The sequence below is a fragment of the Ascaphus truei genome, chromosome 19, assembly GCF_040206685.1.
Source record: "Ascaphus truei isolate aAscTru1 chromosome 19, aAscTru1.hap1, whole genome shotgun sequence".
Taxonomy (NCBI): Eukaryota; Metazoa; Chordata; class Amphibia; order Anura; family Ascaphidae; genus Ascaphus; species Ascaphus truei.
The window spans coordinates 22,931,315-22,957,181 of NC_134501.1; the positions used below are offsets into that span (position 1 = coordinate 22,931,315).

Below are 25,867 nucleotides of genomic sequence, written 5' to 3' on the forward strand. Positions count from 1 at the left end.
TTACTCGATCCTTGTCGTGCAGCATGTCCGCATACGACGATCTGTGGGGATCAGATAAAACACAAACATGTCTCAGCAGGGACGGAGGTCCGATTACCACACTCAGGACAGGAGGCAGCCAAAGGTCTCCGAGATTCGCTTAACATATAAGTATTAACAGTCACTGTACAGCGGACGTACAGGAGAGTGCCAAGCTGCGCAGAGAGACACACGTGTCAACTCAGACGTGTGAGATCTATATAGATCCTGCGCGGATTATGGTCCAGTCCGGCGCTGGAAGACACCGGCTAGTCATTTGAAAGGTTTGCATGGCAGAACGCTGCTTAGTAAATACAGCCCTATATGTACGAAGGACCGCCGTCTGCACTATTTACTCCAAAATAAAAAATGGAATAAATCCATGTTCTGCGCTTCTCCCCGACTGCGTGTTCTACATGTGTGTATAAGAATTTAACTCTAGTGGTACACGCTCCACATCCCAAGCAGCACTCACCTGGCAATCTCTTGGTGATAATCATAGTTTTCATCTTCCTCCACCAAGTCCACCGCCCCTGTGGTGGGGTTAACTCGTCCACAGAAAACCTTCATGGCTGAGCGCTGTATGAACTTCCCGCCGAGGTCATAGGGATAGCACCTTCAGGAATGACACCCATACCACACCCATTATACCTGCTAATTATAACTCATTATATATTAACTAGCATTCCATGGCCCTGGGGATCCTGTGATTGCAAACTCTGACAGAGTTCCCCCTCTTTCCTTATCCCCGTGTTCTCCTTTACCACTTGTTTTATCCCGCATTGTATACGGTTATGCCATATTCACTTTATTGTATATTGGTCAGTTGTGCTGTTCACTTTCATGTTATATTCAGTGTATAGTGTTTCACGTCATGTATTTGTATCTGGTTGTTTCAATAAAATCATCTTTTTGACATTTCACACATTTCCTCACTTTTTCGGGTTGGAAACTCCCCCTCTTCTTTGTATCACACATAAGTAGGGATTTGGTTTTCTGTGTTTATTTTTTGTTTTTATGCTGATTTTATTTAAAAATAAATTGGTGTACTTGCATGTCCCCAATTGAAACATTTGATTTGGGGCACTATTTGTAGCTCGCATACTCCCTCTGTCTCCTATCTGTGACTGGGTTGCTACAAAAGGTCTAATGCGTTAAAAAAATGATGCTTCATTTCCAGGTGGGGTTCGGATTTAACTGAAAGTGCGAGACAAGCAGTATGTCTGTTTTTTTTGTAAAAACCTAAAACCAGAATCCCTAATTATAAGGAAGTCTCACTCACTGATCAGTCTCACTCACTCAGACTGTGAGCTCTTCGGAGCAGTGACTCCTTTTCCTAAATGTTACTTTTATGTCTGAAACACTTCTTCCCTTTGTGTTATTTAAATTATTTGTTATCTATAGGATTGTCACGTGTATTACTGCTGTGAAGCGCTATGTACATTAATGGCGCTATAAAAACAAAGACATACACTTACTGACCAGCCTCACTCACTCACTGACCAGCCTCACTCACTTCGCCCGATGAGCGTCACTCACTTGGTTTCCTGTAGATCACAACGCTCCTGAGCTGGGGGCCGCCATCTTCCCACAATGCTCGGCAGTCGGCAGCGGTGACCCCGCGCCTCGGTGTAACCAGGGAGACGGAAGCACGCGCGGCCTCCCTTTGCCACACACAAGATGGCGCGCGCTCGGTGAGGTCACTAGGTTTGCGCCGACTCTCTGGTTGCCATGGAAGCCGCCGTGCTGCGGGTGAAGCGGAAGCGGGGAGCGGAGCCGGCGGAGGCGCTAATACTGCGCTGCAAGAAACCCCGCGCGGAGCCGGCTGAGGAGGCAGAGGCCGGGGCCGAGCAGGGAGAGGTCCGGTCGGAGGAGCAGGGAGAGGCCGGGGCGGAGCACACACACGTGTTCAGGCTCACAGCCACTGTCACCTCCCAGGTGCGGGTCATGGATACTACTATACACTGAGGCCTGAGATAATAATACTATACACCGAGGCCTGAGATAATACTAAGTATACACTAAGGGCTGAGATAATAATACTAAGTATACACTAAGGGCTGAGATAATAATACTATACACTGAGGCCTGAGATAATAATACTATACACCGAGGCCTGAGATAATAATACTATACACTGAGGGCTGAGATAATACTATACACTAAGGGCTGAGATAATACTATACACTAAGGGCTGAGATAATAATACTATACACTGAGGGCTGAGATAATACTATACACTAAGGGCTGAGATAATAATACTATACACTGAGGCCTGAGATAATAATACTATACACTGAGGGCTGAGATAATACTATACACTAAGGGCTGAGATAATACTATACACTAAGGGCTGAGATAATAATACTATACACTGAGGCCTGAGATAATACTATACACTGAGGGCTGAGATAATACTAAGTATATACTGAGGCCTGAGATAATAATACTATACACTGAGGCCTGAGATAATACTATACACTGAGGTCTGAGATAATAATACTATACACCGAGGCCTGAGATAATACTATACACTGAGGCCTGAGATAATACTATACACTGAGGGCTGAGATAATACTAAGTATATACTGAGGCCTGAGATAATAATACTATACACTGAGGCCTGAGATAATACTATACACCGAGGCCTGAGATAATAATACTATACACTGAGGTCTGAGATAATAATTCTACGCACTGAGGCCTGAGATAATAATACTAAGTATACACTGAGGCCTGAGATAATAATACTATACACAGAGGCCTGAGATAATAATACTATACACCGAGGCCTGAGGTCTGAGGTCTGAGATAATAATACTATACACTGAGGCCTGAGATAATAATACTAAGTATACACTGAGGCCTGAGATAATAATACTATACACAGAGGCCTGAGATAATAATACTATACACCGAGGCCTGAGGTCTGAGATAATAATACTATACACTGAGGCCTGAGATAATAATTATATACACTGAGGCCTGAGATAATAATTATATACACTGAGGCCTGAGATAATAATACTATACACTGAGGCCTGAGATAATAATTATATACACTGAGGCCTGAGATAATAATACTATACACCGAGGCCTGAGGTCTGAGATAATAATTATATACACTGAGGCCTGAGATAATAATACTAAGTATACACTGAGGCCTGAGATAATAATACTATACACTGAGGTCTGAGATAATAATACTAAGTATACACTGAGGCCTGAGATAATAATACTATACACAGAGGCCTGAGATAATAATACTATACACTGAGGCCTGAGATAATAATACTAAGTATACACTGAGGCCTGAGATAATAATACTATACACTGAGGCCTGAGATAATAATACTATACACCGAGGCCTGAGGCCTGAGATAATAATACTATACACAGAGGCCTGAGGTCTGAGATAATAATTATATACACTGAGGCCTGAGATAATACTCAGTATACACTGAGGCCTGAGATAATAATACTAAGTATATACTGAGGCCTGAGATAATAATACTACACACTGAGGCCTGAGATAATAATACTACACACTGAGGCCTGAGATAATAATACTACACACTGAGGTCTGAGATAATAATACTATACACTGAGGCCTGAGATAATAATACTACACACTGAGGCCTGAGATAATAATACTATACACTGAGGCCTGAGATAATACTCAGTATACACTGAGGCCTGAGATAATAATACTAAGTATATACTGAGGCCTGAGATAATAATACTACACACTGAGGCCTGAGATAATAATACTACACACTGAGGCCTGAGATAATAATACTACACACTGAGGCCTGAGATAATAATACTACACACTGAGGTCTGAGATAATAATACTATACACTGAGGCCTGAGATAATAATACTACACACTGAGGCCTGAGATAATAATACTATACACTGAGGCCTGAGATAATACTCAGTATACACTGAGGCCTGAGATAATAATACTAAGTATATACTGAGGCCTGAGATAATAATACTACACACTGAGGCCTGAGATAATAATACTACACACTGAGGCCTGAGATAATAATACTACACACTGAGGCCTGAGATAATAATACTACACACTGAGGCCTGAGATAATAATACTATACACTGAGGCCTGAGATAATAATTATATACACTGAGGCCTGAGATAATACTATACACTGAGGCCTGAGATAATACTATACACCGAGGCCTGAGATAATACTATACACCGAGGCCTGAGATAATACTATACACCGAGGCCTGAGATAATACTATACACCGAGGCCTGAGATAATACTATACACCGAGGCCTGAGATAATACTATACACCGAGGCCTGAGACAATACTAAGTATACACTGAGGCCTGAGATAATAATACTATACACCGAGGCCTGAGACAATACTAAGTATACACTGAGGCCTGAGATAATAATACTAAGTATATACTGAGGCCTGAGATAATAATACTATACACTGAGGCCTGAGATAATACTATACACTGAGGTCTGAGATAATAATACTATACACTGAGGCCTGAGATAATACTATACAATGAGGCCTGAGATAATAATACTATACACTGAGGTCTGAGATAATACTATACAATGAGGCTTGAGTTAATAATACTACACACTGGGCCTGTCATAATGATAGACATTGAGGCCTGAGTTATGTCAATAATAATAATAGTAATATAACCTACACTGAGGCCTATATAATAATAATACCATACACTGAGGCCTGTCATAATAATAATGATATACACTGAAACCCATAATACTATATATTGAGGCCTGTCATAATAATAATATAACCTACACGTAGGCCTGTATAATAATATTATACACTGGCCTGTAGTACTGTAATAATTAGAGAAACCGAGGCTGGTGGTAATAATTATAGAGTGGGCCTGAGGCCTGTAATATTAATACAGTATTATTATAGGGCAGGGCCTGCTACATAGTGGTAATAATAAACAATAATAATTAATATTAATAAAGGTCAGGAATCGGGCCTAGTCATAATTAAAATAACTGGTAATACAAATGATAATGCGGATTTGCGTTGATTAATGAGCAGGGTTAATAAGTGGGGGTGTAATAATAATTGGCCTCATCCTATTTTGGAGTTTGGAAGGTATGACCAACCAGTTAATTAATGCTGGCGTCTCGGAGCTGAGTGTTTGCGCTGTTTCTCCCTCAGAATGAGCCTCTCCAGAAGTACATCCAGGAAGCGATTTCACGGGACCGAGCCACCCGGCGCCCCTCCCTGGGGAGCGCGCAGAGGATCCAGCAGTACCTACGAGCCTCAAAGGAAGCCAAGCGCCAAGAAAGCCGCTACCGTCTGATCACAAGTTACCGGCCCAACTGTGAGCAGGGAGAGGGCGCCTCTCCGACTACCGGCCAACCTGCCTGCCCTGACCATGAGCCGTCAGTACCCGGAGAGAGAGCAGAGGTCTCGGCCCCAGAGAGCGGCGGGGACTTCCAGCTCTTCGACATGGTGCAAGAGGAAGCAGAAAAGGCAACGGAAGAGTTAAAGGTAAGTTTGTGTATTAATGCCTGGATGTGCAGGGCCACAAGGAAATCCTATTTATTTGCACTGTCCTGTTAAACCCAGTGTGCCAGGGATACATGGGTGAGGCTTGTAGGGTTATCAAGGGACTCTGCATATGCCTGGCATGCATTTGGGACACACAGCGGGATTCAGGTTAGTAGCAGTTAGTCCCAATTGAGGTCTGAAACCTGTTATCTGAGCTTTGTAAAGGGATTCTTTTTGGTTGATTCTTCTAAATCAACCATATATGTATATATGTCAGAAGAATGACCTAGGCGCACGGGGAGACAAAAGAGAGAAGAAAAAAACAGCAGACAGAGACAGGGACAGGTAGATTGTAAGGGTTAAATACCCCCTACTATATCTTTATGTGGTAATAATTGGTTAGATATCCCTGTGTGATTGCGCTGTATGTTTCTTTTTTCTATCATATGTATATATGTGTGTTGTTTTTTTTCCTTCATGCACCTAGATTAATACTTACCACTTGAATTTTTGTTGAGTGGTAGGTACTCTCTGGGAATCCTTCACTGCTCCAGTTTATTTGTGTATGATTCAGCTCGGCGGTAACACGAAACATTGCAAATAAAATGTTGGCAGAAGATCGCTTCACACCGTTCTCCTGTTTTACCCACAGACTGCCAAACCTCAAACCTGATATCTGTGTCTGATTCTGCTGCTCTTCACAAACATGCTGGCACTGTGTTAGCAGTCAGGAGTCTCCCATCCTGTTATAGCCAAGATTGCTGGCACATGATTATAAAACATTCACGGGATATTTATGTTAAACGGACAGAAAGGAAATCTTTTTTTTTTTTTTGTTTTTTTTTGTTAATACATTCTTTTCACATAAAATGTAAAAAAAATCACGGGAAGTTTTGTTATAAATAATAAATATCATCACACTTGCAGCACTGCATCAACCTGCAAAAGGGCGTTTTGTGGAATTCTTAAGTATTTTTTTTAGTTTAGTTTTTTTAGCCCCTGCTGAGTGTCTGGTCCATGCGTGCACTACTCTTGTAGCAGTCATGTTTGTCACCTTCACCCCTACAGAGGTTAAAGCGTCTGTGCATTTGCCACCTTGCATGGAACATTCCCGCTGAGCCTGGCCTGATGTTTTATTTCACAGAAAAATCATGATCCTGATACCATCCTGTGTAACTCTGTGAGGATGATCCGGGAGCGGCTGGCCGTGTCTGCGGCAGGCCCGGGGACGGAGCACCGCGAGAGCATGGAGGAGTACGTGTATGACATCTATTACACAGAGTCCTCTGCGCACGGCTGGATAGAGGACATCCTCTCCGTCCAGCCGTACACTCTGGAACAGCAGCTGGTAAGAAACACTTTGCTAAAGTCTCACGCACGACCAAGTCATGGGATTGCTTTAGTTTTCTGCGTGTGCCTCAGTTAGGCGGCAGACTTTCGTTAGGGGATCCCAATGTGTGTAAAACAGAATGGCAGGTCATTAGTTTACTGCTTCATTATATGGTGCCAGCATTTCACATAGCGAAGTACAGCACAAGAGGCATAATGCATACTAGTCCTCTACTTATGGTCAGAAAAAGACCACTTCAGTTATTAGTACAGTATATTATCTTCTAACGCTATATATTAAAGGAATATTTCTAATTGTACTAAAGTGACGGGCATCTTTCTGCCCTTTGATCTATAGCTGGATTAGATTTAGTGATTGTTTTAGATAATGTTGGGTGATGAGGTGTTTGGCCTCCTGTGACTGCAGAAACCCTCAGGTCAGGAAGGCGTCCACTCCTGCCACCCACTCTGCGTCCCCTCCCGCCGCCCGCTTCCCCTCTCCTCCCGCTTCCCCTCTCCGCCCGCTTCCCTTCTCCCGCCGCCTGCTTACCCTCTCCTCCTGCTGCCCGCTTACCCTCTCCTCCTGCCGCCCGCTTACCCTCTCCTCCCGCCGCCCGCTTACCGTCCCTTCCCGCACAGGTAGATGATGACCGTGAACCAGAGGAGACGTACGAGGATGAAGACGACGAGAATGAGGAGAACAACTGGAGGAACGAGTATCCCGAAGAGGAGGATGGCGACAGCGACAAGGAGGAGAGGCACATGGGTAATTCAGAGACCAACAGGGAGGGTACAGACTGGAGGTGTTAGGCAGCTTCCTTATCCTTTCTCTGTCCTGTGTACATGAGTGTTTGGGAGCGTTCCTGCGTGTGCGGAAGTGTTTGGGAGCGCTCCTGCGTGTACGGAAGTGTTTGGGAGCGTTCCTGCGTGTACGGAAGTGTTTGGGAGCGTTCCTGCGTGTACGGAAGTGTTTGGGAGCGTTCCTGCGTGTGCAGAAGTGTTTGGGAGCGTTCCTGCGTGTGCAGAAGTGTTTGGGAGCGTTCCTGCATGTGCAGAAGTGTTTGGGAGCGCTCCTGCGTGTACGGAAGTGTTTGGGAGCGTTCCTGCATGTGCAGAAGTGTTTGGGAGCGCTCCTGCGTGTACGGAAGTGTTTGGGAGCGTTCCTGCATGTGCAGAAGTGTTTGGGAGCGCTCCTGCGTGTACGGAAGTGTTTGGGAGCGTTCCTGCATGTGCAGAAGTGTTTGGGAGCGTTCCTGCATGTGCAGAAGTGTTTGGGAACGCTCCTGCGTGTACGAAAGTGTTTGGGAGCGGCGTTCCTGCGTGTTTGGGAGCGGCGTTCTGCGTGTTTGGGAGCGTTCCTGCGTGTACGGAAGTGTTTGGGAGCGTTCCTGCGTGTGCGGAAGTGTTTGGGAGCGTTCCTGCGTGTGCGGAAGTGTTTGGGAGCGCTCCTGCGTGTGCGGAAGTGTTTGGGAGCGCTCCTGCGTGTACGGAAGTGTTTGGGAGCGTTCCTGCGTGTACGGAAGTGTTTGGGAGCGGCGTTCCTGCGTGTTTGGGAGCGGCGTTCCTGCGTGTGCGGAAGTGTTTGGGAGCATTCCTGCGTGTACGGAAGTGTTTGGGAGCGCTCCTGCGTGTACGGAAGTGTTTGGGAGCGTTCCTGCGTGTACGGAAGTGTTTGGGAGCGTTCCTGCGTGTACGGAAGTGTTTGGGAGCGTTCCTGCGTGTACGGAAGTGTTTGGGAGCGTTCCTGCGTGTAGGGAAGTGTCTGGGAGCGCTCCTGCGTGTATGGAAGTGTTTGGGAGCGTTCCTGCAGGTACGGAAGTGTTTGGGAGCGGCGTTCCTGCGTGTACGGAAGTGTTTGGGAGCGGCGTTCCTGCGTGTACGTAAGTGTTTGGGAGCGGCGTTCCTGCGTGTACGTAAGTGTTTGGGAGCGGCGTTCCTGCGTGTACGGAAGTGTTTGGGAGCGGCGTTCCTGCGTGTACGGAAGTGTTTGGGAGCGGCGTTCCTGCGTGTACGGAAGTGTTTGGGAGCGGCGTTCCTGCGTGTACGGAAGTGTTTGGGAGCGGCGTTCCTGCATGTGCGGAAGTGTTTGGGAGCGTTCCTGCATGTGCGGAAGTGTTTGGGAGCGGCGTTCCTGCGTGTACGGAAGTGTTTGGGAGCGTTCCTGCATGTGCGGAAGTGTTTGGGAGCGGCGTTCCTGCGTGTACGGAAGTGTTTGGGAGCGGCGTTCCTGCGTGTACGGAAGTGTTTGGGAGCGGCGTTCCTGTGTGTACGGAAGTGTTTGGGAGCGCTCCTGCGTGTACGGAAGTGTTTGGGAGCGTTCCTGCATGTGCGGAAGTGTTTGGGAGCGTTCCTGCATGTGCGGAAGTGTTTGGGAGCGTTCCTGCGTGTGCGGAAGTGTTTGGGAGCGTTCCTGCATGTGCGGAAGTGTTTGGGAGCGTTCCTGCATGTGCGGAAGTGTTTGGGAGCGTTCCTGCATGTGCGGAAGTGTTTGGGAGCGGCGTTCCTGCGTGTACGGAAGTGTTTGGGAGCGGCGTTCCTGCGTGTACGGAAGTGTTTGGGAGCGGCGTTCCTGCGTGTACGGAAGTGTTTGGGAGCGGCGTTCCTGCATGTGCGGAAGTGTTTGGGAGCGTTCCTGCATGTGCGGAAGTGTTTGGGAGCGGCGTTCCTGCGTGTACGGAAGTGTTTGGGAGCGTTCCTGCATGTGCGGAAGTGTTTGGGAGCGGCGTTCCTGCGTGTACGGAAGTGTTTGGGAGCGGCGTTCCTGCGTGTACGGAAGTGTTTGGGAGCGCTCCTGCGTGTACGGAAGTGTTTGGGAGCGTTCCTGCATGTGCGGAAGTGTTTGGGAGCGTTCCTGCATGTGCGGAAGTGTTTGGGAGCGTTCCTGCGTGTGCGGAAGTGTTTGGGAGCGTTCCTGCATGTGCGGAAGTGTTTGGGAGCGTTCCTGCATGTGCGGAAGTGTTTGGGAGCGTTCCTGCATGTGCGGAAGTGTTTGGGAGCGTTCCTGCATGTGCGGAAGTGTTTGGGAGCGTTCCTGCGTGTGCGGAAGTGTTTGGGAGCGTTCCTGCATGTGCGGAAGTGTTTGGGAGCGTTCCTGCATGTGCGGAAGTGTTTGGGAGCGTTCCTGCATGTGCGGAAGTGTTTGGGAGCGTTCCTGCATGTGCGGAAGTGTTTGGGAGCGTTCCTGCATGTGCGGAAGTGTTTGGGAGCGTTCCTGCATGTGCGGAAGTGTTTGGGAGCGTTCCTGCATGTGCGGAAGTGTTTGGGAGCGCTCCTGCGTGTACAGAAGTGTTTGGGAGCGCTCCTGCATGTGCGGAAGTGTTTGGGAGCGGCGTTCCTGCATGTACGGAAGTGTTTGGGAGCGGCGTTCCTGCGTGTACGGAAGTGTTTGGGAGCGCTCCTGCGTGTACGGAAGTGTTTGGGAGCGTTCCTGCATGTGCGGAAGTGTTTGGGAGCGTTCCTGCATGTGCGGAAGTGTTTGGGAGCGTTCCTGCATGTGCGGAAGTGTTTGGGAGCGTTCCTGCATGTGCGGAAGTGTTTGGGAGCGTTCCTGCATGTGCGGAAGTGTTTGGGAGCGTTCCTGCGTGTGCGGAAGTGTTTGGGAGCGTTCCTGCGTGTGCGGAAGTGTTTGGGAGCGTTCCTGCATGTGCGGAAGTGTTTGGGAGCGTTCCTGCGTGTGCGGAAGTGTTTGGGAGCGTTCCTGCGTGTACAGAAGTGTTTGGGAGCGCTCCTGCATGTGCAGAAGTGTTTGGGAGCGTTCCTGCGTGTGCGGAAGTGTTTGGGAGCGTTCCTGCGTGTGCGGAAGTGTTTGGGAGCGCTCCTGCGTGTGCAGAAGTGTTTGGGAGCGCTCCTGCGTGTGCGGAAGTGTTTGGGAGCGCTCCTGCGTGTGCGGAAGTGTTTGGGAGCGCTCCTGCGTGTACGGAAGTGTTTGGGAGCGGCGTTCCTGCGTGTACGGAAGTGTTTGGGAGCGGCGTTCCTGCATGTGCGGAAGTGTTTGGGAGCGTTCCTGCATGTGCGGAAGTGTTTGGGAGCGGCGTTCCTGCGTGTACGGAAGTGTTTGGGAGCGTTCCTGCATGTGCGGAAGTGTTTGGGAGCGGCGTTCCTGCGTGTACGGAAGTGTTTGGGAGCGGCGTTCCTGCGTGTACGGAAGTGTTTGGGAGCGCTCCTGCGTGTACGGAAGTGTTTGGGAGCGTTCCTGCATGTGCGGAAGTGTTTGGGAGCGCTCCTGCATGTGCGGAAGTGTTTGGGAGCGGCGTTCCTGCGTGTTTGGGAGCGTTCCTGCAGCGTATCACGCCTCCTGTTTGCCTTGCATAACCCTCTGTAGATATCACATTATCATGGTCGGGTTCGCCCCGCTGAAATCCTTTTCCCGTTTGGTCACCGGACCTTTATCCTCCTCCCCGGTCCCCTTTATCCTCCCTGTTCTCCACCTCATCACCCGACGTACAGCATCACCCCACGGGATCCCTGCAGGAGAAGCACCGCGCCAGTATTACGTTTGCAGTATAATTCCTACTGCGGGGATTTTTTTTTATTATGGAAACTTCTTTGCTGGCGCCTACAGGGTTTTCATGGGAAAAAATCCTTGCCTTGTAACGAAAAACCGTAGCGCGAAGGACGTCACAGTACGAATGGACGCGTTGCTGTCGCACATGCGTACAAAAACATTCTAGGCTGCACGGACCTTACACTAAACTTGCATGCGCAGAAGGGGGTTTGTGAACCGTGGCGCGCATGCGCAAAAGCCAATTGTCACCCCCACACATGCGCAGTACAGCCGTCCTGTGCCCCGGCTCCCCGACATCTCTTCGGCCGGGAGATGCGAGGGGGCTGACCGTGTCCCCGCACCTCCGCCGGGGGGAGGAGAGGGAGGCTGCGCCAGCAGAATCATCGCGCATGCGCACAAGCCTAAGGCTGCGTCCAGGGTCAGCGCTTATGCGCTGAGGCGTGCTCACGCTCGGCACTGAGCCCCTGCAGCCGCAATGAGAGCGGCTTTAGCAGGGGCTCGCTTCCGCAAGCGTAAGTCTTATTCAGTTTTTAGTTTCAAGCGCTCAAGGGAGCGCAGGGCCGGTCACGTGAGCGGTTCGCCCAATGAGGGCGAACCAGCTCCGTGACGTCACTGGCCCGCCCCCGGACGGCGCGCGGACCAAGGCTAGGGAAAGCACCCGCTTTCCCTCAGTCTCCGCGCGCCTCAGCACGGCTGCAGTCCTATGGACGCAGCCTAATCGGTACTGCCCCCATTCTCACGCATGCGCAGAAGGCACCGGCGCAGCAGAACACTGACACACACGCTGACTGACACACACACACAAGGAATTCAATTACTTTAAATATAGAATTGCAAATAGCTAAAACACGCGTTCTAAGTCAAACTTCTTTGCGTTTTGGCACTGATTGTGTTTTGATTTTTAATTAAAAACATCACCATTACAAATACAATTTCTGTGACAAAAGACAAGTTTCACTTAAAATGCGCATGCTCGGCACACACACACATTTTTAGCTTTTGCGTTCCTGCAGGGCTTGAAAAGATGTGTAAATAGTGTTACTGCAGATGAGGGTATTTACCGCACCTCACATTTTTAATGTTTTTTCTGTATAATCATAGTTTTTGCCTTCGTCTTTCTCGGGAATTTAAAAAAGAGATATGTGAGGAGCATCAGAAAGTGTGAAATAAATCTAATGAATTCATCATGACACGACATGGGGTATTCTGGGTAATTAGATGTATATGACACCGCAGGTGATTTGTGTTTTTTTTTCAGTCTGATTTCTGTTGCAGGGGGTCCCCGGGGTTGAACAGCGTTAAATTTCAGCTCTGGGCCTCCCCTGCTTCCCCAGTTACCTCTGTAGGAGGTTCCGGTACCTCCCTCATGTTTAAAGTTCCCGCATCACACACGCCAGATGACATTGCAGCTTCCTATTGGCTCCTGTCAATTTGAGCCACTATATTGAATGCCGGGGGGGGGGGGAGGGGGGGTTTGCCAACGGCATGAGCTACATTTATCTTGGGAATCGGGGGTCACCGGAGCTGAAATAACTCCAGAGACCCCCTTCTTCCCACCTAATTTACACGCACAAAAAACCTCGGCAGAAATGCTTGTCAGGCGGTGTGTGATGTGGGTTTGCTGCATGAAAAGCGCTCCAGTTATGTAACCTGTTCCTATTTCCCAAACACTTCTCCCCGCAGGCTACTATGAGGACAGTGACGAGGGGGTGAGGGGACAAGCCTGGCACGATTACTGTCAGGTGCAGCAGCAGCAGTTTGGATATGACGAGATGGCAGAAGTGGAGTCTGATTAAACCCTGTGAGCGATCTGTGGGGGAACAAAGCTGCATAATGTTACTTTTCAGCGATGTAAATATCACGCTTTATTCTTCCACTTGGAGACGGGAGAAGCCTCATTATCACTGCAGCAGATCAGGTCTCCTCCTGGCTTCACATCGAGGTGCGAAACCCTCCCCCCCCCCAGGAATATTTTGGGGTTCTTGCCAAATTTGTGAAACCATTAACATTTCTGTTTCTCGTGGGAACGTACATGGCAGGGATAGAAACCCTTCCCCGTGGGTGTAATACTCATTGAATTGGCACAGCAGTGTTTTGTAGTAGTTTTTTAAGCCACCTTTGCCAGTGGGACTGGAGAGGCCCCCGGGAGCCGTCCTGCAGAGAGGGGCCCCCGGGAGCCGTCCTGCAGAGAAGGGCCCTGGAGAGCCGGATTGCATCATGTTGCAATTCTCCGGTCAGTGAATGAAGGATGCCTTTATTTCTGTTAAAGACTTGGCTGCAGGACATCGTCGGGGGGGATGACCATATATTTAATAAAGATTGGTGATTTATATAATATCTCCATGTCCCTGTGACTGAAAGATCTGTAAGTGACTGAGACTGCAGCCTCAGGCGGCTTCTCAGCATTTCGCTCCTAGTAACCCTACATGGGATTTCTTGGGGTGTAGGATAGGCAGCCCATGCGATTAATACATTGTGCTGCACCGATCCGTACAGGTTAATAGAGGAAATGTAATGTGGGAAACCAGCTGTGTGACTGAACACTATACCAATAGGTCAGGGGGGCTCACGCCAGTCCTCAAGACACCACAATAGGTCAAGCTTTAAGGATACCCAAGCTTCAGACCACCTGCGCTGAAGCAGGAATCTCCAGCAAACCTGAGCTGTTGGTATTTGACGCCTGCAATAGAGTAAAGATAGCTGGTTTGGAACCATTGAACCCGTTACTCGCGGTAGGAAGGCAAGGTCAGGCCAAGACGCTTTCATCTCCTTTTATTGTATAAAACAAACAAACCCATCTCTTAACAGAAGCACCCATGTGAGATTACCCACCCCCCAAGGGGGGGGGGTTAAAGGTCAAACTTATCCAATAAACAAATATTCAAATAAACAACCTAATGAGGAACTGGCACTGGGTAATACCGCCTGAGTGTTGGGCTCGGCTCCTGTAGTGTGTGGACCTGAGGTCTGGGTATCTGTGGCCCCTGAGAGTTACAGCTTGGGCTCAATAGGGAACCTCAGCCCCTGCGGAGGGGTATTTGGCCACTTTAAGGGCGGATTAGTATTCAAGTTCAGCAGGATTTTCACGCGGTGTATCTCCCTGCCCACACACCCCGCGGCAGTTCAAATACATGGGCCGCTTCAGCCCAAAGCTGCACTGTGTCTTACTCCAGAGGCTCTCAACTCCAGTCCTCAAGACCCCACAACAGGTCAGGCTATCCCTGCACTGAAGCAGGAATATCCTGTTGGGGGGGGGGGGGGGTCTTGAGAACTGGAGTTGGGGAGCCCTGCCATACCCTCTTCACTGCCACAAGGGGGTGATACACCCCACAAACCATTCCCAGCAGTGAGAGGGTTAAAATCTGCACACAGCAGACGGTGGTACCAGATTGGATAAGGCTGGCCCTGTGTGTTTGCTCAGGGTGAAAGAATGTATATAGATGTCTATCTATATCGACCAATGTTAGTCCTTCAGCCTTCCTGAGAGCAGCACAGTCTGTCACTGTCAGTGTGATACTAGGAAGCAAACCTTACAATCTGTGCCTCTGTCATTGAGACATAACGTAACAATCAGGGGAAAGAAAGGAGACCACTCGTGACATAAGTAAGATGCACTTAGGGGGGGAGGGGACGGGGGGGGGGTTCAGGTTAGGACAGAAACAGCCGCACAGAACAGCAGGGCCAGGCATGGTGCAAACTTTAGCATCAGCATGTCGGCTGCTCTAGAAGGAGCGGAGCTTTCAAGGTGCAATTATACGCCAACAAAACACATTCTTTTAACAGTAACTGGCTTCTCTAAAAAAAAAAAAAAAATCTAACAGCGCTAATGGCAAAGATTTGTCTGCTTTCATTAAATTAGTAATGAGTTGATTTTCTTAGGGGCCTCTGGGGAAGTGTTTTCTTTCCCCTTATCGGAGAGCCAATAAAGATGTGGGGGGGGGACGGACACTCTGGCTGTACAAGCGCTCGCTGATCATACAGTGACATCATCACACAGTGACATCACACACACAAGGGAGCAGCCAGAAGGAATCAAACGCCTCCCAAGTCTCACTTTAAAAAAGAATTTTAAAATACTTATGGTGTCAGATTTGGGTTAAAAAAAAAGGTGAGACCCCCTTAAACATGGCGCTGGAATGAGTTCACTTTGGCCCTTGGAGGTATTTCCCCTTCCTGCATGCAGCTGCGCTTTAACACGTTTCCCTGCTGAAGGGGCTCACTGACCCCACCCAAAATGTAATATTACATAAGGCTGTTGGTTATGCAGCGGTTACATGCTATTATTGCATAGAAGCAGTAGTCAATGTTGATAAAGGTGGGAATACTTCTCCCCCCCATTAAATCACTGGAGTAACAGTCGTCCAGAGAACACTTGAGTAACAGTGTAACGATGACCGGTATACATCCAAAGACCCCGTTTGGTCGCATTGCAAAGTATTTGACATTCACAAGTTCAGAGAACCGAGTATATTACCCACCCTGAGCGCGGTTTCATAAACTTCAACTCATTTAGATCAGGGGCAGCCAACTCCAGTCCTCAAGGGCCACCAACAGGCCAGGTTTTAAGGATATCCCTGTCAGGATAGGTGGCTCAATCCGTGGCTCAGACTGAGCCACCCGTGCTGACGGAGGGATATCCCCAATACCCGACCTGTTGGTGGCCCTTGAGTACTGGAGTTGGCCGCCCCCTGATTTAAATCAATGCCCTCGTAAGGTGCCACGCCATGCAACATCCCATCTGCTTTCAGCAACCCAACGAGGAACGAATTTCATTCTTGCGACGGAAATGATATTAACTGTAACTGTGAAACTATCGCACGATAACCATCCGACACCCGGGAGGCAACTCGTCCCTGTGATTGGTCAGTAGGGAATGTGTTTGGTGTAGGAAGCCTTAACCCTTTGTTGCTTTGGCCCTCCCGTGGCAAGCAGAGTGAAATGGGTTACTGCCTCGGGCTTAACCGTGGTTTTCATGCCCAAAGTAAGCTTCAGAGGTGAGCATGTTGTAGGGTTACACTGCCAAAGTCTGATACATGTTCACATACGTGACATACAGAAACAGCAGTTGGCATTTAGAGCCGTTGGTTGACCTGAACACAATATCTTGCATTGAAACAAAAAACCTGGAGAAATTGCACGTAAAACGGCAGATTTGGTTGCTGGTTTCCGGGAGAACGGCGATGCCTTTGGGGGGCGGTTTTCTTGCCACGAATCCCCACGTCGGATTTCAGCTCACGAAGAATTGGTCTTGAATTTCAAGAAACGAAAATCTCTCCAGCGTTAGAAACCGGCAAGCGACGAAAGATTGTGCCGCGTACGGTCAAAAATGCCGCGGATTTTGGGAACTCTGCTGTTGGCGAAAGACGAAAGTGCACAAAAGGTTAAAATATAATAGTATTAAAAGATTTCTCAGGAGTGTGAAGAAACCCAACCTCGCAGCGCACAAACCGCTACATCGATCAGGCGCCTTTGTAGAGAGAACGGACGAAAACTAATCCAGATTATTGTGGTATTGATCCTCCTGTCCCAGCTGCCATGAGGTCTCTGTCCTTCCCTTGCCCGCTCCCGGGGTGCACCCCCAGGTTATAAACACATCGGTGACCCCACTTATTGTAACCTCAACACCTGGAAATCCTTGTTGTGTAAACACAGGGTGGGGGGCGATTCTGGTTCTTTAAATGACCCCCGGCAGCTTATTCTTCACCTACAGGATCCACTTTTGTCCAGAAGATATTCCTAATTCGACTTGGACTCCTCTGTCTTGTCGTCGAGCGGGTCCATCTCCGTCAGAACGCAGTAAAATACCCGCTGCGTCCCACGCGTGAGAAAAGCTACAAATGGAGAGAAAAATAACACAATGTGAAGGGGAGCGTAGGGTTACCCCCAAATCTAACTGGCAGAAGGGGAGCACAGGGCCTCCCCCCAAATCTGACTGGCAGAAGTGGAGCACAGGGCATCCCCCCAAATCTGACTGGCAGAAGGGGAGCACAGGGCCTCCCCCCAAATCTGACTGGCAGAAGGGGAGCACAGGGTCTCCCCCCCAAATCTGACTGGCAGAAGAGGAGCGCAGGGCCTCCCCCCAAATCTGACTGGCAGGAGGGGAGCACGGGGCATCCCCCAAATCTGACTGGCAGGAGGCCACAGGGCCTCACCCCAAATCGGACTGGCAGAAGGGGAGCGGAGGGCGTCCCCCAAATCTGACTGGCAGAACGGGAGCACAGGGCATCCCCCAAATCTGACTGGTCGGCAGACTGTACGCCATTTCAGGGGAAATAAAGCGCCATTAACCACTTACATAGTTACATAGTAGATGAGGTTGAAAAAAGACTTCCGTCCATCAAGTTCAACCTATGCTAAATTTAGACAACAGATACTTTATTCTATATCTATACTTATTGATCCAAAGGAAGGCAAACAAAAAACCCTATTAAGGGGAAAAATTAATTCCTTCCTGACTCCAAGAATTGGCAATCAGATTAATTCCTGGATCAACATCCTTCCCATGTATACTTATTTGGTATATCCCTGTATATCTTTCCCATCTAAAAAGATGTCCAACCTTTTTTTGAACAAATCTATTATATCTGCCATCACAGTCTCCATGGGTAATGAATTACACATTTTAACTGCCCTTACTGTAAAGAACCCTTTCCTTTGTTGCTGGTGAAATTTCCTTTCCTCCAACCTTAAGGGATGGCCCAAGTCCTTTGTACTGCCCGTGGGGTGAATAGTTCTTTTGAAAGCTCCTTGTATTGTCCCTGAATATATTTGTATATAGTTATCATATCCCCTCTTAGACGCCTCTTTTCTAATGTAAATAAATCTAATTTAGCTAGCCTCTCCTCATAAGTTAGAATGTCCATCCCCTTTATCAATTTGGTGGCTCTTCTCTGCACTCTCTCTAGTTCCATAATGTCTTTTCTTAGGATTGGTGCCCAAAATTGTACTCCATATTCAAGGTGTGGTCTTACTAATGCTTTGTAAAGGGGCATAATTATGTTTATTTCCCTTCCACCCATTGCCCGTTTGATGCAAGATAAGATCTTGTTTGCCTTTGCAGCTACTGCATGACATTGGGCACTATTGCTAAGCCTGCTGTCTACAAGCACTCCTAAACCCTTCTCCATCAAGGATTCCCCTAATATATCTCCATTTAATTTGTAAGTCGCCTTTTTATTCTTGCATCCCAAATGCATAACCTTACATTTATCTGTATTAAACCTCATCTTCCATTTACCTGCCCACGTTTCCAGTCTCTCCAAGTCCTTCTGAAGAGAAATTACATCCTGCTCTGATTCTACTACCTTACACAATTTAGTATCATCAGCAAAGATGGAGACTTTGCTCTCTATCCCAACCTCAAGGTCATTAATAAACAAGTTAAAAAGCAGGGGTCCCAGTACCGATCCCTGAGGTATCCACTCACGACTTTAGCCCAACCTGAAAAAGTTTAATTTATGACAACCCTCTGTTGTCAGTTCTTTAACCAGTTTTCAATCCACGTGCATATATTATTACTGAGTCCAACTTTCTTTATTTTGTACACCAACCTCTTGTGTGAAACCGTATCAAAAGCGTTTGCAAAATCTAAGTAGACCACATCAACGGCATTACCCTGGTCTAGATTCCTACTTACCTCCTCAGAGATACAAATAAGGTTAGTTTGGCAAGATCTATCCTTCATAAATCCATGCTGACTATTACTAATAATTTTATTTTCCATTAGGTATTCCTGAATATTATCCCGTATTAAACCTTCAAGTAGTTTCCCTACTATTGAAGTCAGGCTTACAGGTCTGTAATTTCCCGGTTGTGATCTAGCTCCCTTTTTAAATATAGGCACCACATCTGCTTTACGCCAATCTTGTGGTACTGAGCCTGTGGAAATGGAGTCCTCGAATATTAAATATAATGGTTGGCTATTACTGAGCTTAACTCCTTGAGAACTCTTGGATGTATGCCATCGGGGCAAGGTGCCTTATTAACTTTAATTTTTTCAAGTCGCTTATGAACTTCTTCCTCAGTTAACCAATTGTTCATTAATATGGAGGTTGTGGCTTCCTCCTGCGGCACTACTATTGAACTTGATTCTTCCCTGGTAAATACAGAGGCAAAGAATTTGTTTAATACCTCTGCTTTTTCCTTATCTCCAATAATCTGCCTACCCATCTCACACTGAAAGGCTCCTATATTTTCTTTTCTCATTTTTTTGTTATTAAGGTACTTAAAGAATTTTTTAGGGTTGACCTTACTTTCTATTGCAATCCTTTTTTCATTATCCATTTTTGCTAATTTGATTGCCCTTTTGCAATTTTTGTTACATTCCTTATAATTCTGATACGATGTCTCCGTCCCTTCTGACTTAAAGAATCTAAACGCCTTCCTCTTCTTGTCCATTTCCTCCCCTACCTGTTTACTTAGCCACATTGGTTTTGACATATTTCTTTTATACTTATTACCCAAGGGTATACACTGATAAGTGTGCTTTTCTAACAATGTTTTAAAGACTGCCCATTTATCAAAATCTGCCTTTCCAAAGTTGAAGGTCGTTGTTGAACCCAAGTAATCTGTTTTTTGATAATTTATTTCAAATGAGACCATGTTATGATCACTGTTACCCAAATGTTCCAGGACTTGAATATTTGTTATTACTTCTACATTGTTTGATATGACCAAATCCAGTATTGCCCCTCTCCTGGTTGGTTCCTCAATAATTTGGGTCATATAATTGTCTTTAAGCACCCCCAAAAACCTGTTTCCTTTTGTTGCAACGCTAACCTCATTGCCCCAGTCTATGTCTGGATAATTAAATTCCCCCATTATGCAAACATGACCCAGTTTTGATGCCTTCTCCATTTGCAAAAGTATTTTAGCTTCCTCAATCTCACAGATATTTGGTGGTTTATAGCATATTCCCACAAACATTTTCTTTATACTTTTACCTCCACTGCTAATTTCTATCCACAAGGTCTCTACATTTTCATCATTCCCTTCATAGACATCATCCCTTATAATAGGTTTTAGATCGGTTTAACATATAAACATACTCCACCTCCCCTTCTGTTTGTTCGATCCTTCAGAAAAAAGGGAATAACCCTCTAAATTAACTGTCCAGTCATGAGTTTCATCCCACCATGTTTCAGTAATGCCTATGATATCATACTGCTCCCTTGTAGCTATTAATTCAAGCTCCCCCATTTTATCTGTCAGGCATTTTGCATTAGCAAGCATGGATTTCAGGTTTTTTTCAGCCTGTACTATTATCTTCTCTGCTCCTTCCTTTCTGTGCCCACTTGGTTTAGTCTTTAGAAGTTTTCTAGTATTATCTGTATTTACTATGGGTGTCTCACTGCTCGTCAAACTTGCACTTGCCCCCATTCTACCTCCATACCACCTTGTATCCTCCTCTATTCCATTTAGTTCATTATCTGTTTCATTCCCCTCCCCCCTCCATCCTAGTTTAAAATCTCCTCCAACCTTTTTAGCATTCTCCCCCCTAGCACAGAAGATCCCCCTTCATTGTGGTGCAATCCGTCCCTAGAATATAGATGGCACCTCTCAGAAAAGGAGTCCCAGTGCTCTAAAAACCCAACCCCTCCTTCCTGCACCACTTTCTTAGCCATGCATTAACCTCCCTGATCTCTGACTGTCTCCCTGCGGTAGCGCATGGCACTGGTAGTATTTCAGAAAATACTACCTTGGAGGTCCTTGCCTTAAGCTTGGAAGAACAAAGTCTCTGTTTGGTGCTGCGATCCCTTTGCAATTCCCTCCCACTCTCAGCCTCTCCTTACCTAGGAGCTTCCCAATGCAGGGCGGCCTTTTGGATTCAGGTAGATAAACTCCCATAAAGTACACAGGGATCCCAGACAGACCGATTCCAATCCCAATGAGAGAGTTCAGAGTGTCGCTGTATAAAGGCACAATCACCAGGAACACTGTGCACAGGCAGAACACGATCGGGAAGAACAAGCTTAGCTGGAATAGGGAGAGAGGTTACACTGTGACCGGCGCAGGGGAGACAGAGAGAGAAGAGAGAGGTTACACTGTGACCGGCGCAGGGGAGACAGAGAGAGAGGAGAGAGGTTACACTGTGACCGGCGCAGGGGAGACAGAGAGAGAAGAGAGAGGTTACACTGTAACCGGCGCAGGGGAGACAGAGAGAGAAGAGAGAGGTTACACTGTGACCGGCGCAGGGGAGACAGAGAGAGAGGAGAGAGGTTACACTGTGACCGGCGCAGGGGAGACAGAGAGAGAGGAGAGAGGTTACACTGTGACCGGCGCAGGGGAGACAGAGAGAGAAGAGAGAGGTTACACTGTGACCGGCGCAGGGGAGACACAGAGAGAGGAGAGAGGTTACACTGTGACCGGCGCAGGGGAGACAGAGAGAGAGGAGAGAGGTTACACTGTGACCGGCGCAGGGGAGACAGAGAGAGAGGAGAGAGGTTACACTGTGACCGGCGCAGGGGAGACAGAGAGAGAGGAGAGAGGTTACACTGTGACCGGCGCAGGGGAGACAGAGAGAGAGGAGAGAGGTTACACTGTGACCGGCGCAGGGAATAGAGAGAGGCAGAGAGAGAGAGGTTACACTGTGACCGGCGCAGGGGAGAGGGAAGAGAGAGAGAGGGAAGAGAGAGGGAAGAGAGAGATTACAGTGACCGGCGCAGTGGAGAGAGAGAGGGGGGAGAGAAAGAGGGGAGAGAGAGAGAGAGAGAGAGAGAGAGGGGAGAGAGAGAGAGGGGAGAGAGAGAGAGAGAGAGAGAGGGGAGAGAGAGAGAGAGAGAGAGAGGGGAGAGAGAGAGAGCGGGGGAGGGAGAAAGGGGGGTGAGCTTTACTAGTGAAGTGAGCTGAGCGGGGGTCTATCGAGTAATTATTACTAGTGGCGTGTGCTGAGCAGGGGGCTGTACAGAGTAGGGTGGATGGGGTGGACTTACCTTCACGGGCCGGGGCCTGTCGGGCTCCTTCCAGCGGAGGTACACCTGTCCAGCGATGGACAGTCCCACAAACAGCCAGTAACTGAAGCTGTAGTAGTTAATGAGTTGGAAGACGTCCCGCACAGACAGGTAGATGAGAGTAGCAATACACTGGGGAGGGGGGGGGGGGGTTCACAATCGTTAGGGCCGGCAAATAACAACAAGCTATACACATGCTCTTAACCCCATCACTGCCAGCGAGTCCTGCAATGGGTTAGAGAGTAAGGTCGGAGACAGGGACGTGCGTTGAAATGTTTTGATTGGCAGTTAGCACTGACCAATAGTGAAGCAGCTTTACTGAGACATTGTCACTGGACTATTCCTGGCGAGTCACAAATCCCTTAAAGGGCCAGTCCCACCTCGGAGATTATATCTGATGTCCCTGCATGTTCAACATACTGCTACTATACTACTGACGTGTGCTGAGCAGAGGACTGTACAGAGTAATTATTACTAGTGGCGTGCGCTGAGCGGGGGGGCTGTACAGAGTAATTATTACTAGTGGCGTGCGCTGAGCGGGGGGCTGTATAGAGTAATTATTACTAGTGGCGTGCGCTGAGCGAGGGGCTGTACAGAGTAATTATTACTAGTGGTGTCTGCTGAGCAGGGGCTGTAGAGTAATTATTGCTAGTGGCGTGTGGTGAGAAGAGGGCTGTACATTTTAATTATTACTAGTGGTGTGTGCTGAGCGGGGGGGCTGTACAGAGTAATTATTACTAGTGGCGTATGCTGAGCGAGGGGCTGTACAGAGTAATTATTACTAGTGGCGTGTGCTGAGCGGGGGGGCTGTACAGAGTAATTATTACTAGTGGCGTGTGCTGAGCGGGGGGGCTGTACAGAGTAATTATTACTAGTGGCGTGTGCTGAGCGGGGGGGCTGTACAGAGTAATTATTACTAGGGCGTGTGCTGAGCGGGGGGGCTGTACATAGTAATTATTACTAGAGGCGTGTGCTGAGCGGGGGGTTGTAGAGTAATTATTACTAGTGGCGTGTGCTGAGCGGGGGGGCTGTACAGAGTAATTATTACTAGTGGCGTGTGCTGAGCGGGGGGCTGTACAGAGTAATTATTACTAGTGGCGTGTGCTGAGCGGGGGGCTGTACAGAGTAATTATTACTAGTGGCGTGTGCTGAGCGGGGGGACTGTACAGAGTAATTATTACTAGTGGCGTGTGCTGAGCGGGGGGGCTGTAGAGAGTAATTATTACTAGTGGCGTGTGCTGAGCAGGGGGGCTGTACAGAGTAATTATTACTAGTGGCGTGTTCTGAGCGGGGGGCTGTACAGAGTAATTATTACTAGTGGCGTGTGCTGAGCGGGGGGCTGTACAGAGTAATTATTACTAGCGGCGTGTGCTGAGCGGGGGGCTGTACAGAGTAATTATTACTAGAGGCGTGTGCTGAGCGGGGGGGCTGTACAGAGTAATTATTACTAGTGGCGTGTGCTGAGCGGGGGGTTGTAGAGTAATTATTACTAGTGGCGTGTGCTGAGCGGGGAGGCTGTACAGAGTAATTATTACTAGTGGCGTGTGCTGAGCGGCGGGGGGCTGTACAGAGTAATTATTACTTAGTGGCGTGTGGTGAGCGGGGGGGGCTGTACAGAGTAATTATTACTAGTGGCGTGCGCTGAGCAGGGGGGCTGTACAGAGTAATTATTACTAGTGGCGTGTGCTGAGCGGGGGGGCTGTACAGAGTAATTATTACTAGTGGGCTGTGTGCTGAGCGGGGGGGGCTGTACAGAGTAATTATTACTAGCGGCGGTGTGCTGAGGCGGAGGGGGCTGTACAGAGTAATTATTACTAGTGGCGTGTGCTGAGCTGAGGGGGGTTGTAGAGTAATTATTACTAGTGGCGTGTGCTGAGCGGGGGGGCTGTACAGAGTAATTATTACTAGTGGCGTGTGTTGAGCGGGGGGCTGTACAGAGTAATTATTACTAGTGGCGTGTGCTGAGCGGGGGGGTTGTAGAGTAATTATTACTAGTGGCGTGGTGCTGAGCGGGGGGGCTGTACAGAGTAATTATTACTAGTGGCGTGTGCTGAGCGGGGGGGCTGTACAGAGTAATTATTACTAGTGGCGCTGTGCTGAGTCGGGGGGTTTGTAGAGTAATTATTACTAGTGGCGTGTGCTGAGCGGGGGCGTTGTTAGAGTAATTATTACTAGTGGCGTGTGCTGAGCGGGGGGGCTGTACAGAGTAATTATTACTAGCGGCGTGTAACGTGCTGAGCGGGGGGGGCTGTACAGAGTAATTATTACTAGTGGCGTGGTGCTGAGCGGGGGGTTGTAGAGTAATTATTACTAGTGGCGTGTGCTGAGCGGGGGTTGTAGAGTAATTATTACTAGTGGCGTGTGTTGAGCGGGGGGGCCTGTACAGAGTAATTATTACTAGTGGCGTGTGCTGAGCGGGGGGTTGTAGAGTAATTATTACTAGTGGCGTGTGCTGAGCGGGGGGGCTGTACAGAGTAATTATTACTAGTGGGAAGTGTGCTGAGCGGGGGGTTGTAGAGTAATTATTACTAGTGGCGTGTGCTGAGCGGGGGGGCTGTACAGAGTAATTATTACTAGTGGCGTGTGCTGAGCGGGGGTTGTAGAGTAATTATTACTAGTGGCGTGTGCTGAGCGGGGGGGGCTGTGTACAGAGTAATTATTACTAGTGGCGTGTGCTGAGCGGGGGGCTGTAGATGATGTTTCTTACATTGAAGAGCAGCGCAGGTACCGGTGTGAACCTCTCCAGGTGTATTAGGGACAACATGTCCGGCAGGTGACCCTCCCTCGCTCCTACAAAGAACAGCCTGCGACAAACAGAGAGAGTCAGAGGTGGCACACGCTGAGAGAGAGAGGCGCGAGAGAGGGAGAGAGAGGCGCGAGAGAGGGGGGGAGAGGCGAGAGAGAGGGTGGGAGAGGGCGCGAGAGAGAGGGGGAGGGAGAGGGAGGGATAGAGTGGGGGAGAGAAAGTGAAGGGGATGGGAGAGGGAGGCAAGGAGGGAGGGAAGGAGGGAGGGTGGGGGAGGGGAGAGTGAGGGAAGGAGAGAGAGAGAGGGGGGGTGAGAGGGAGGGATAGAGTGGGGGAGAGAGAAGGGGGAGTGAGGGAAGGGAGGAGAAAGGGGGAGAGAGCGAGGGTGGGTGAGAGGGGATGGGGAGAGTGTGTTAGGGGGAGAGTGGGATGGGAGGGGGGGGAGAGTGGGATGGGAGGGGGGGAGAGTGGGATGGAGGAGGTGGGAGAGAGGGATGGGGGGGAGAGAGGGATGAGGGGGAGGGGGGGAGAGAAGGGGTGGGGGGAGGGAGAGAAGGGGGTGGGCGGGAAGGAGGTGGGGGGGAAGGAGAGGAGAGGGAGGGGAGAGGGGGGAGAGGGAGAGGGGGGAGGGAGAGGAGGGATAGAGAGGGTGAGGGGGGAGAGAGAGAGGTGAGGGGGGAGAGAGAGGGGGGAAGAGAGAGGGAAGACCAGAGGGAGAGGGGAGCGAGGGAGAGGGGGGAAAGGAGGGAGGGAGAGGGGAAGAGAGGGAGAAGGCATACGCCGGGACAG

General features: G+C 48.7%; 3 protein-coding genes across 9 annotated transcripts in view; 1 reads left to right on the top strand and 2 right to left on the bottom strand.

Annotated features, from left to right (window-relative positions):
- The window catches only part of PRMT7 (protein arginine methyltransferase 7), a 33,669-nt gene extending 32,004 nt beyond the window's left edge, over positions 1-1,665 (bottom strand). The window contains exons 1-3 of one of the 7 annotated variants that reach the window (XM_075576929.1): positions 1,558-1,665; positions 494-634; positions 5-41 (exon numbers count right to left, since the gene is read on the bottom strand). In XM_075576929.1, the coding sequence (XP_075433044.1) occupies positions 5-41; positions 494-588 (132 nt within the window). In that variant the 5' untranslated portion in view covers positions 589-634; positions 1,558-1,665. Of the gene's footprint in view, positions 1-4; positions 42-493; positions 635-1,496 lie in introns of all 7 variants that reach the window. The other 6 variants (XM_075576928.1, XM_075576926.1, XM_075576930.1 and 3 more) reach the window with 6 other exon arrangements.
- Positions 1,626-13,720, top strand: SLC7A6OS (solute carrier family 7 member 6 opposite strand). The gene is made up of 5 exons (XM_075576931.1): positions 1,626-1,956; positions 5,215-5,550; positions 6,695-6,898; positions 7,519-7,645; positions 13,067-13,720. The coding sequence occupies exons 1-5, from the start codon at positions 1,750-1,752 to the stop codon at positions 13,177-13,179; spliced, it is 987 nt and encodes a 328-aa protein (XP_075433046.1). The 5' UTR covers positions 1,626-1,749; the 3' UTR covers positions 13,180-13,720.
- A 914-nt stretch (positions 13,721-14,634) lies between these two features.
- On the bottom strand, positions 14,635-25,187 carry SLC7A6 (solute carrier family 7 member 6). Its single transcript, XM_075576932.1, has 4 exons — positions 25,040-25,187; positions 22,315-22,464; positions 21,175-21,358; positions 14,635-17,214 (listed from the first exon to the last, which is right to left on the bottom strand). Exons 1-4 carry the CDS (start codon positions 25,094-25,096, stop codon positions 17,120-17,122), a joined length of 486 nt encoding a protein of 161 aa, XP_075433047.1. The 5' UTR covers positions 25,097-25,187; the 3' UTR covers positions 14,635-17,119.
- Positions 25,188-25,867: the final 680 nt, after the last annotated feature.

Coding starts and splice junctions, on each gene's coding strand:
- SLC7A6OS (XM_075576931.1), top strand. CDS start 1,750: ATGGAAGCCGCCGTGCTGCGGGTGAAGCGGAAGCGGGGAGCGGAGCCG. Junction 1,957..5,214: donor CAGCCACTGTCACCTCCCAG/GTGCGGGTCATG, acceptor TTTCTCCCTCAG/AATGAGCCTCTCCAGAAGTA. Junction 6,899..7,518: donor ACACTCTGGAACAGCAGCTG/GTAAGAAACACT, acceptor CTTCCCGCACAG/GTAGATGATGACCGTGAACC.
- SLC7A6 (XM_075576932.1), bottom strand. CDS start 25,096: ATGTTGTCCCTAATACACCTGGAGAGGTTCACACCGGTACCTGCGCTG. Junction 22,465..25,039: donor TACCTGCGCTGCTCTTCAAT/GTAAGAAACATC, acceptor CCCCCTCCCCAG/TGTATTGCTACTCTCATCTA. Junction 17,215..21,174: donor CTGCATTGGGAAGCTCCTAG/GTAAGGAGAGGC, acceptor CTCCATTTGTAG/CTTTTCTCACGCGTGGGACG.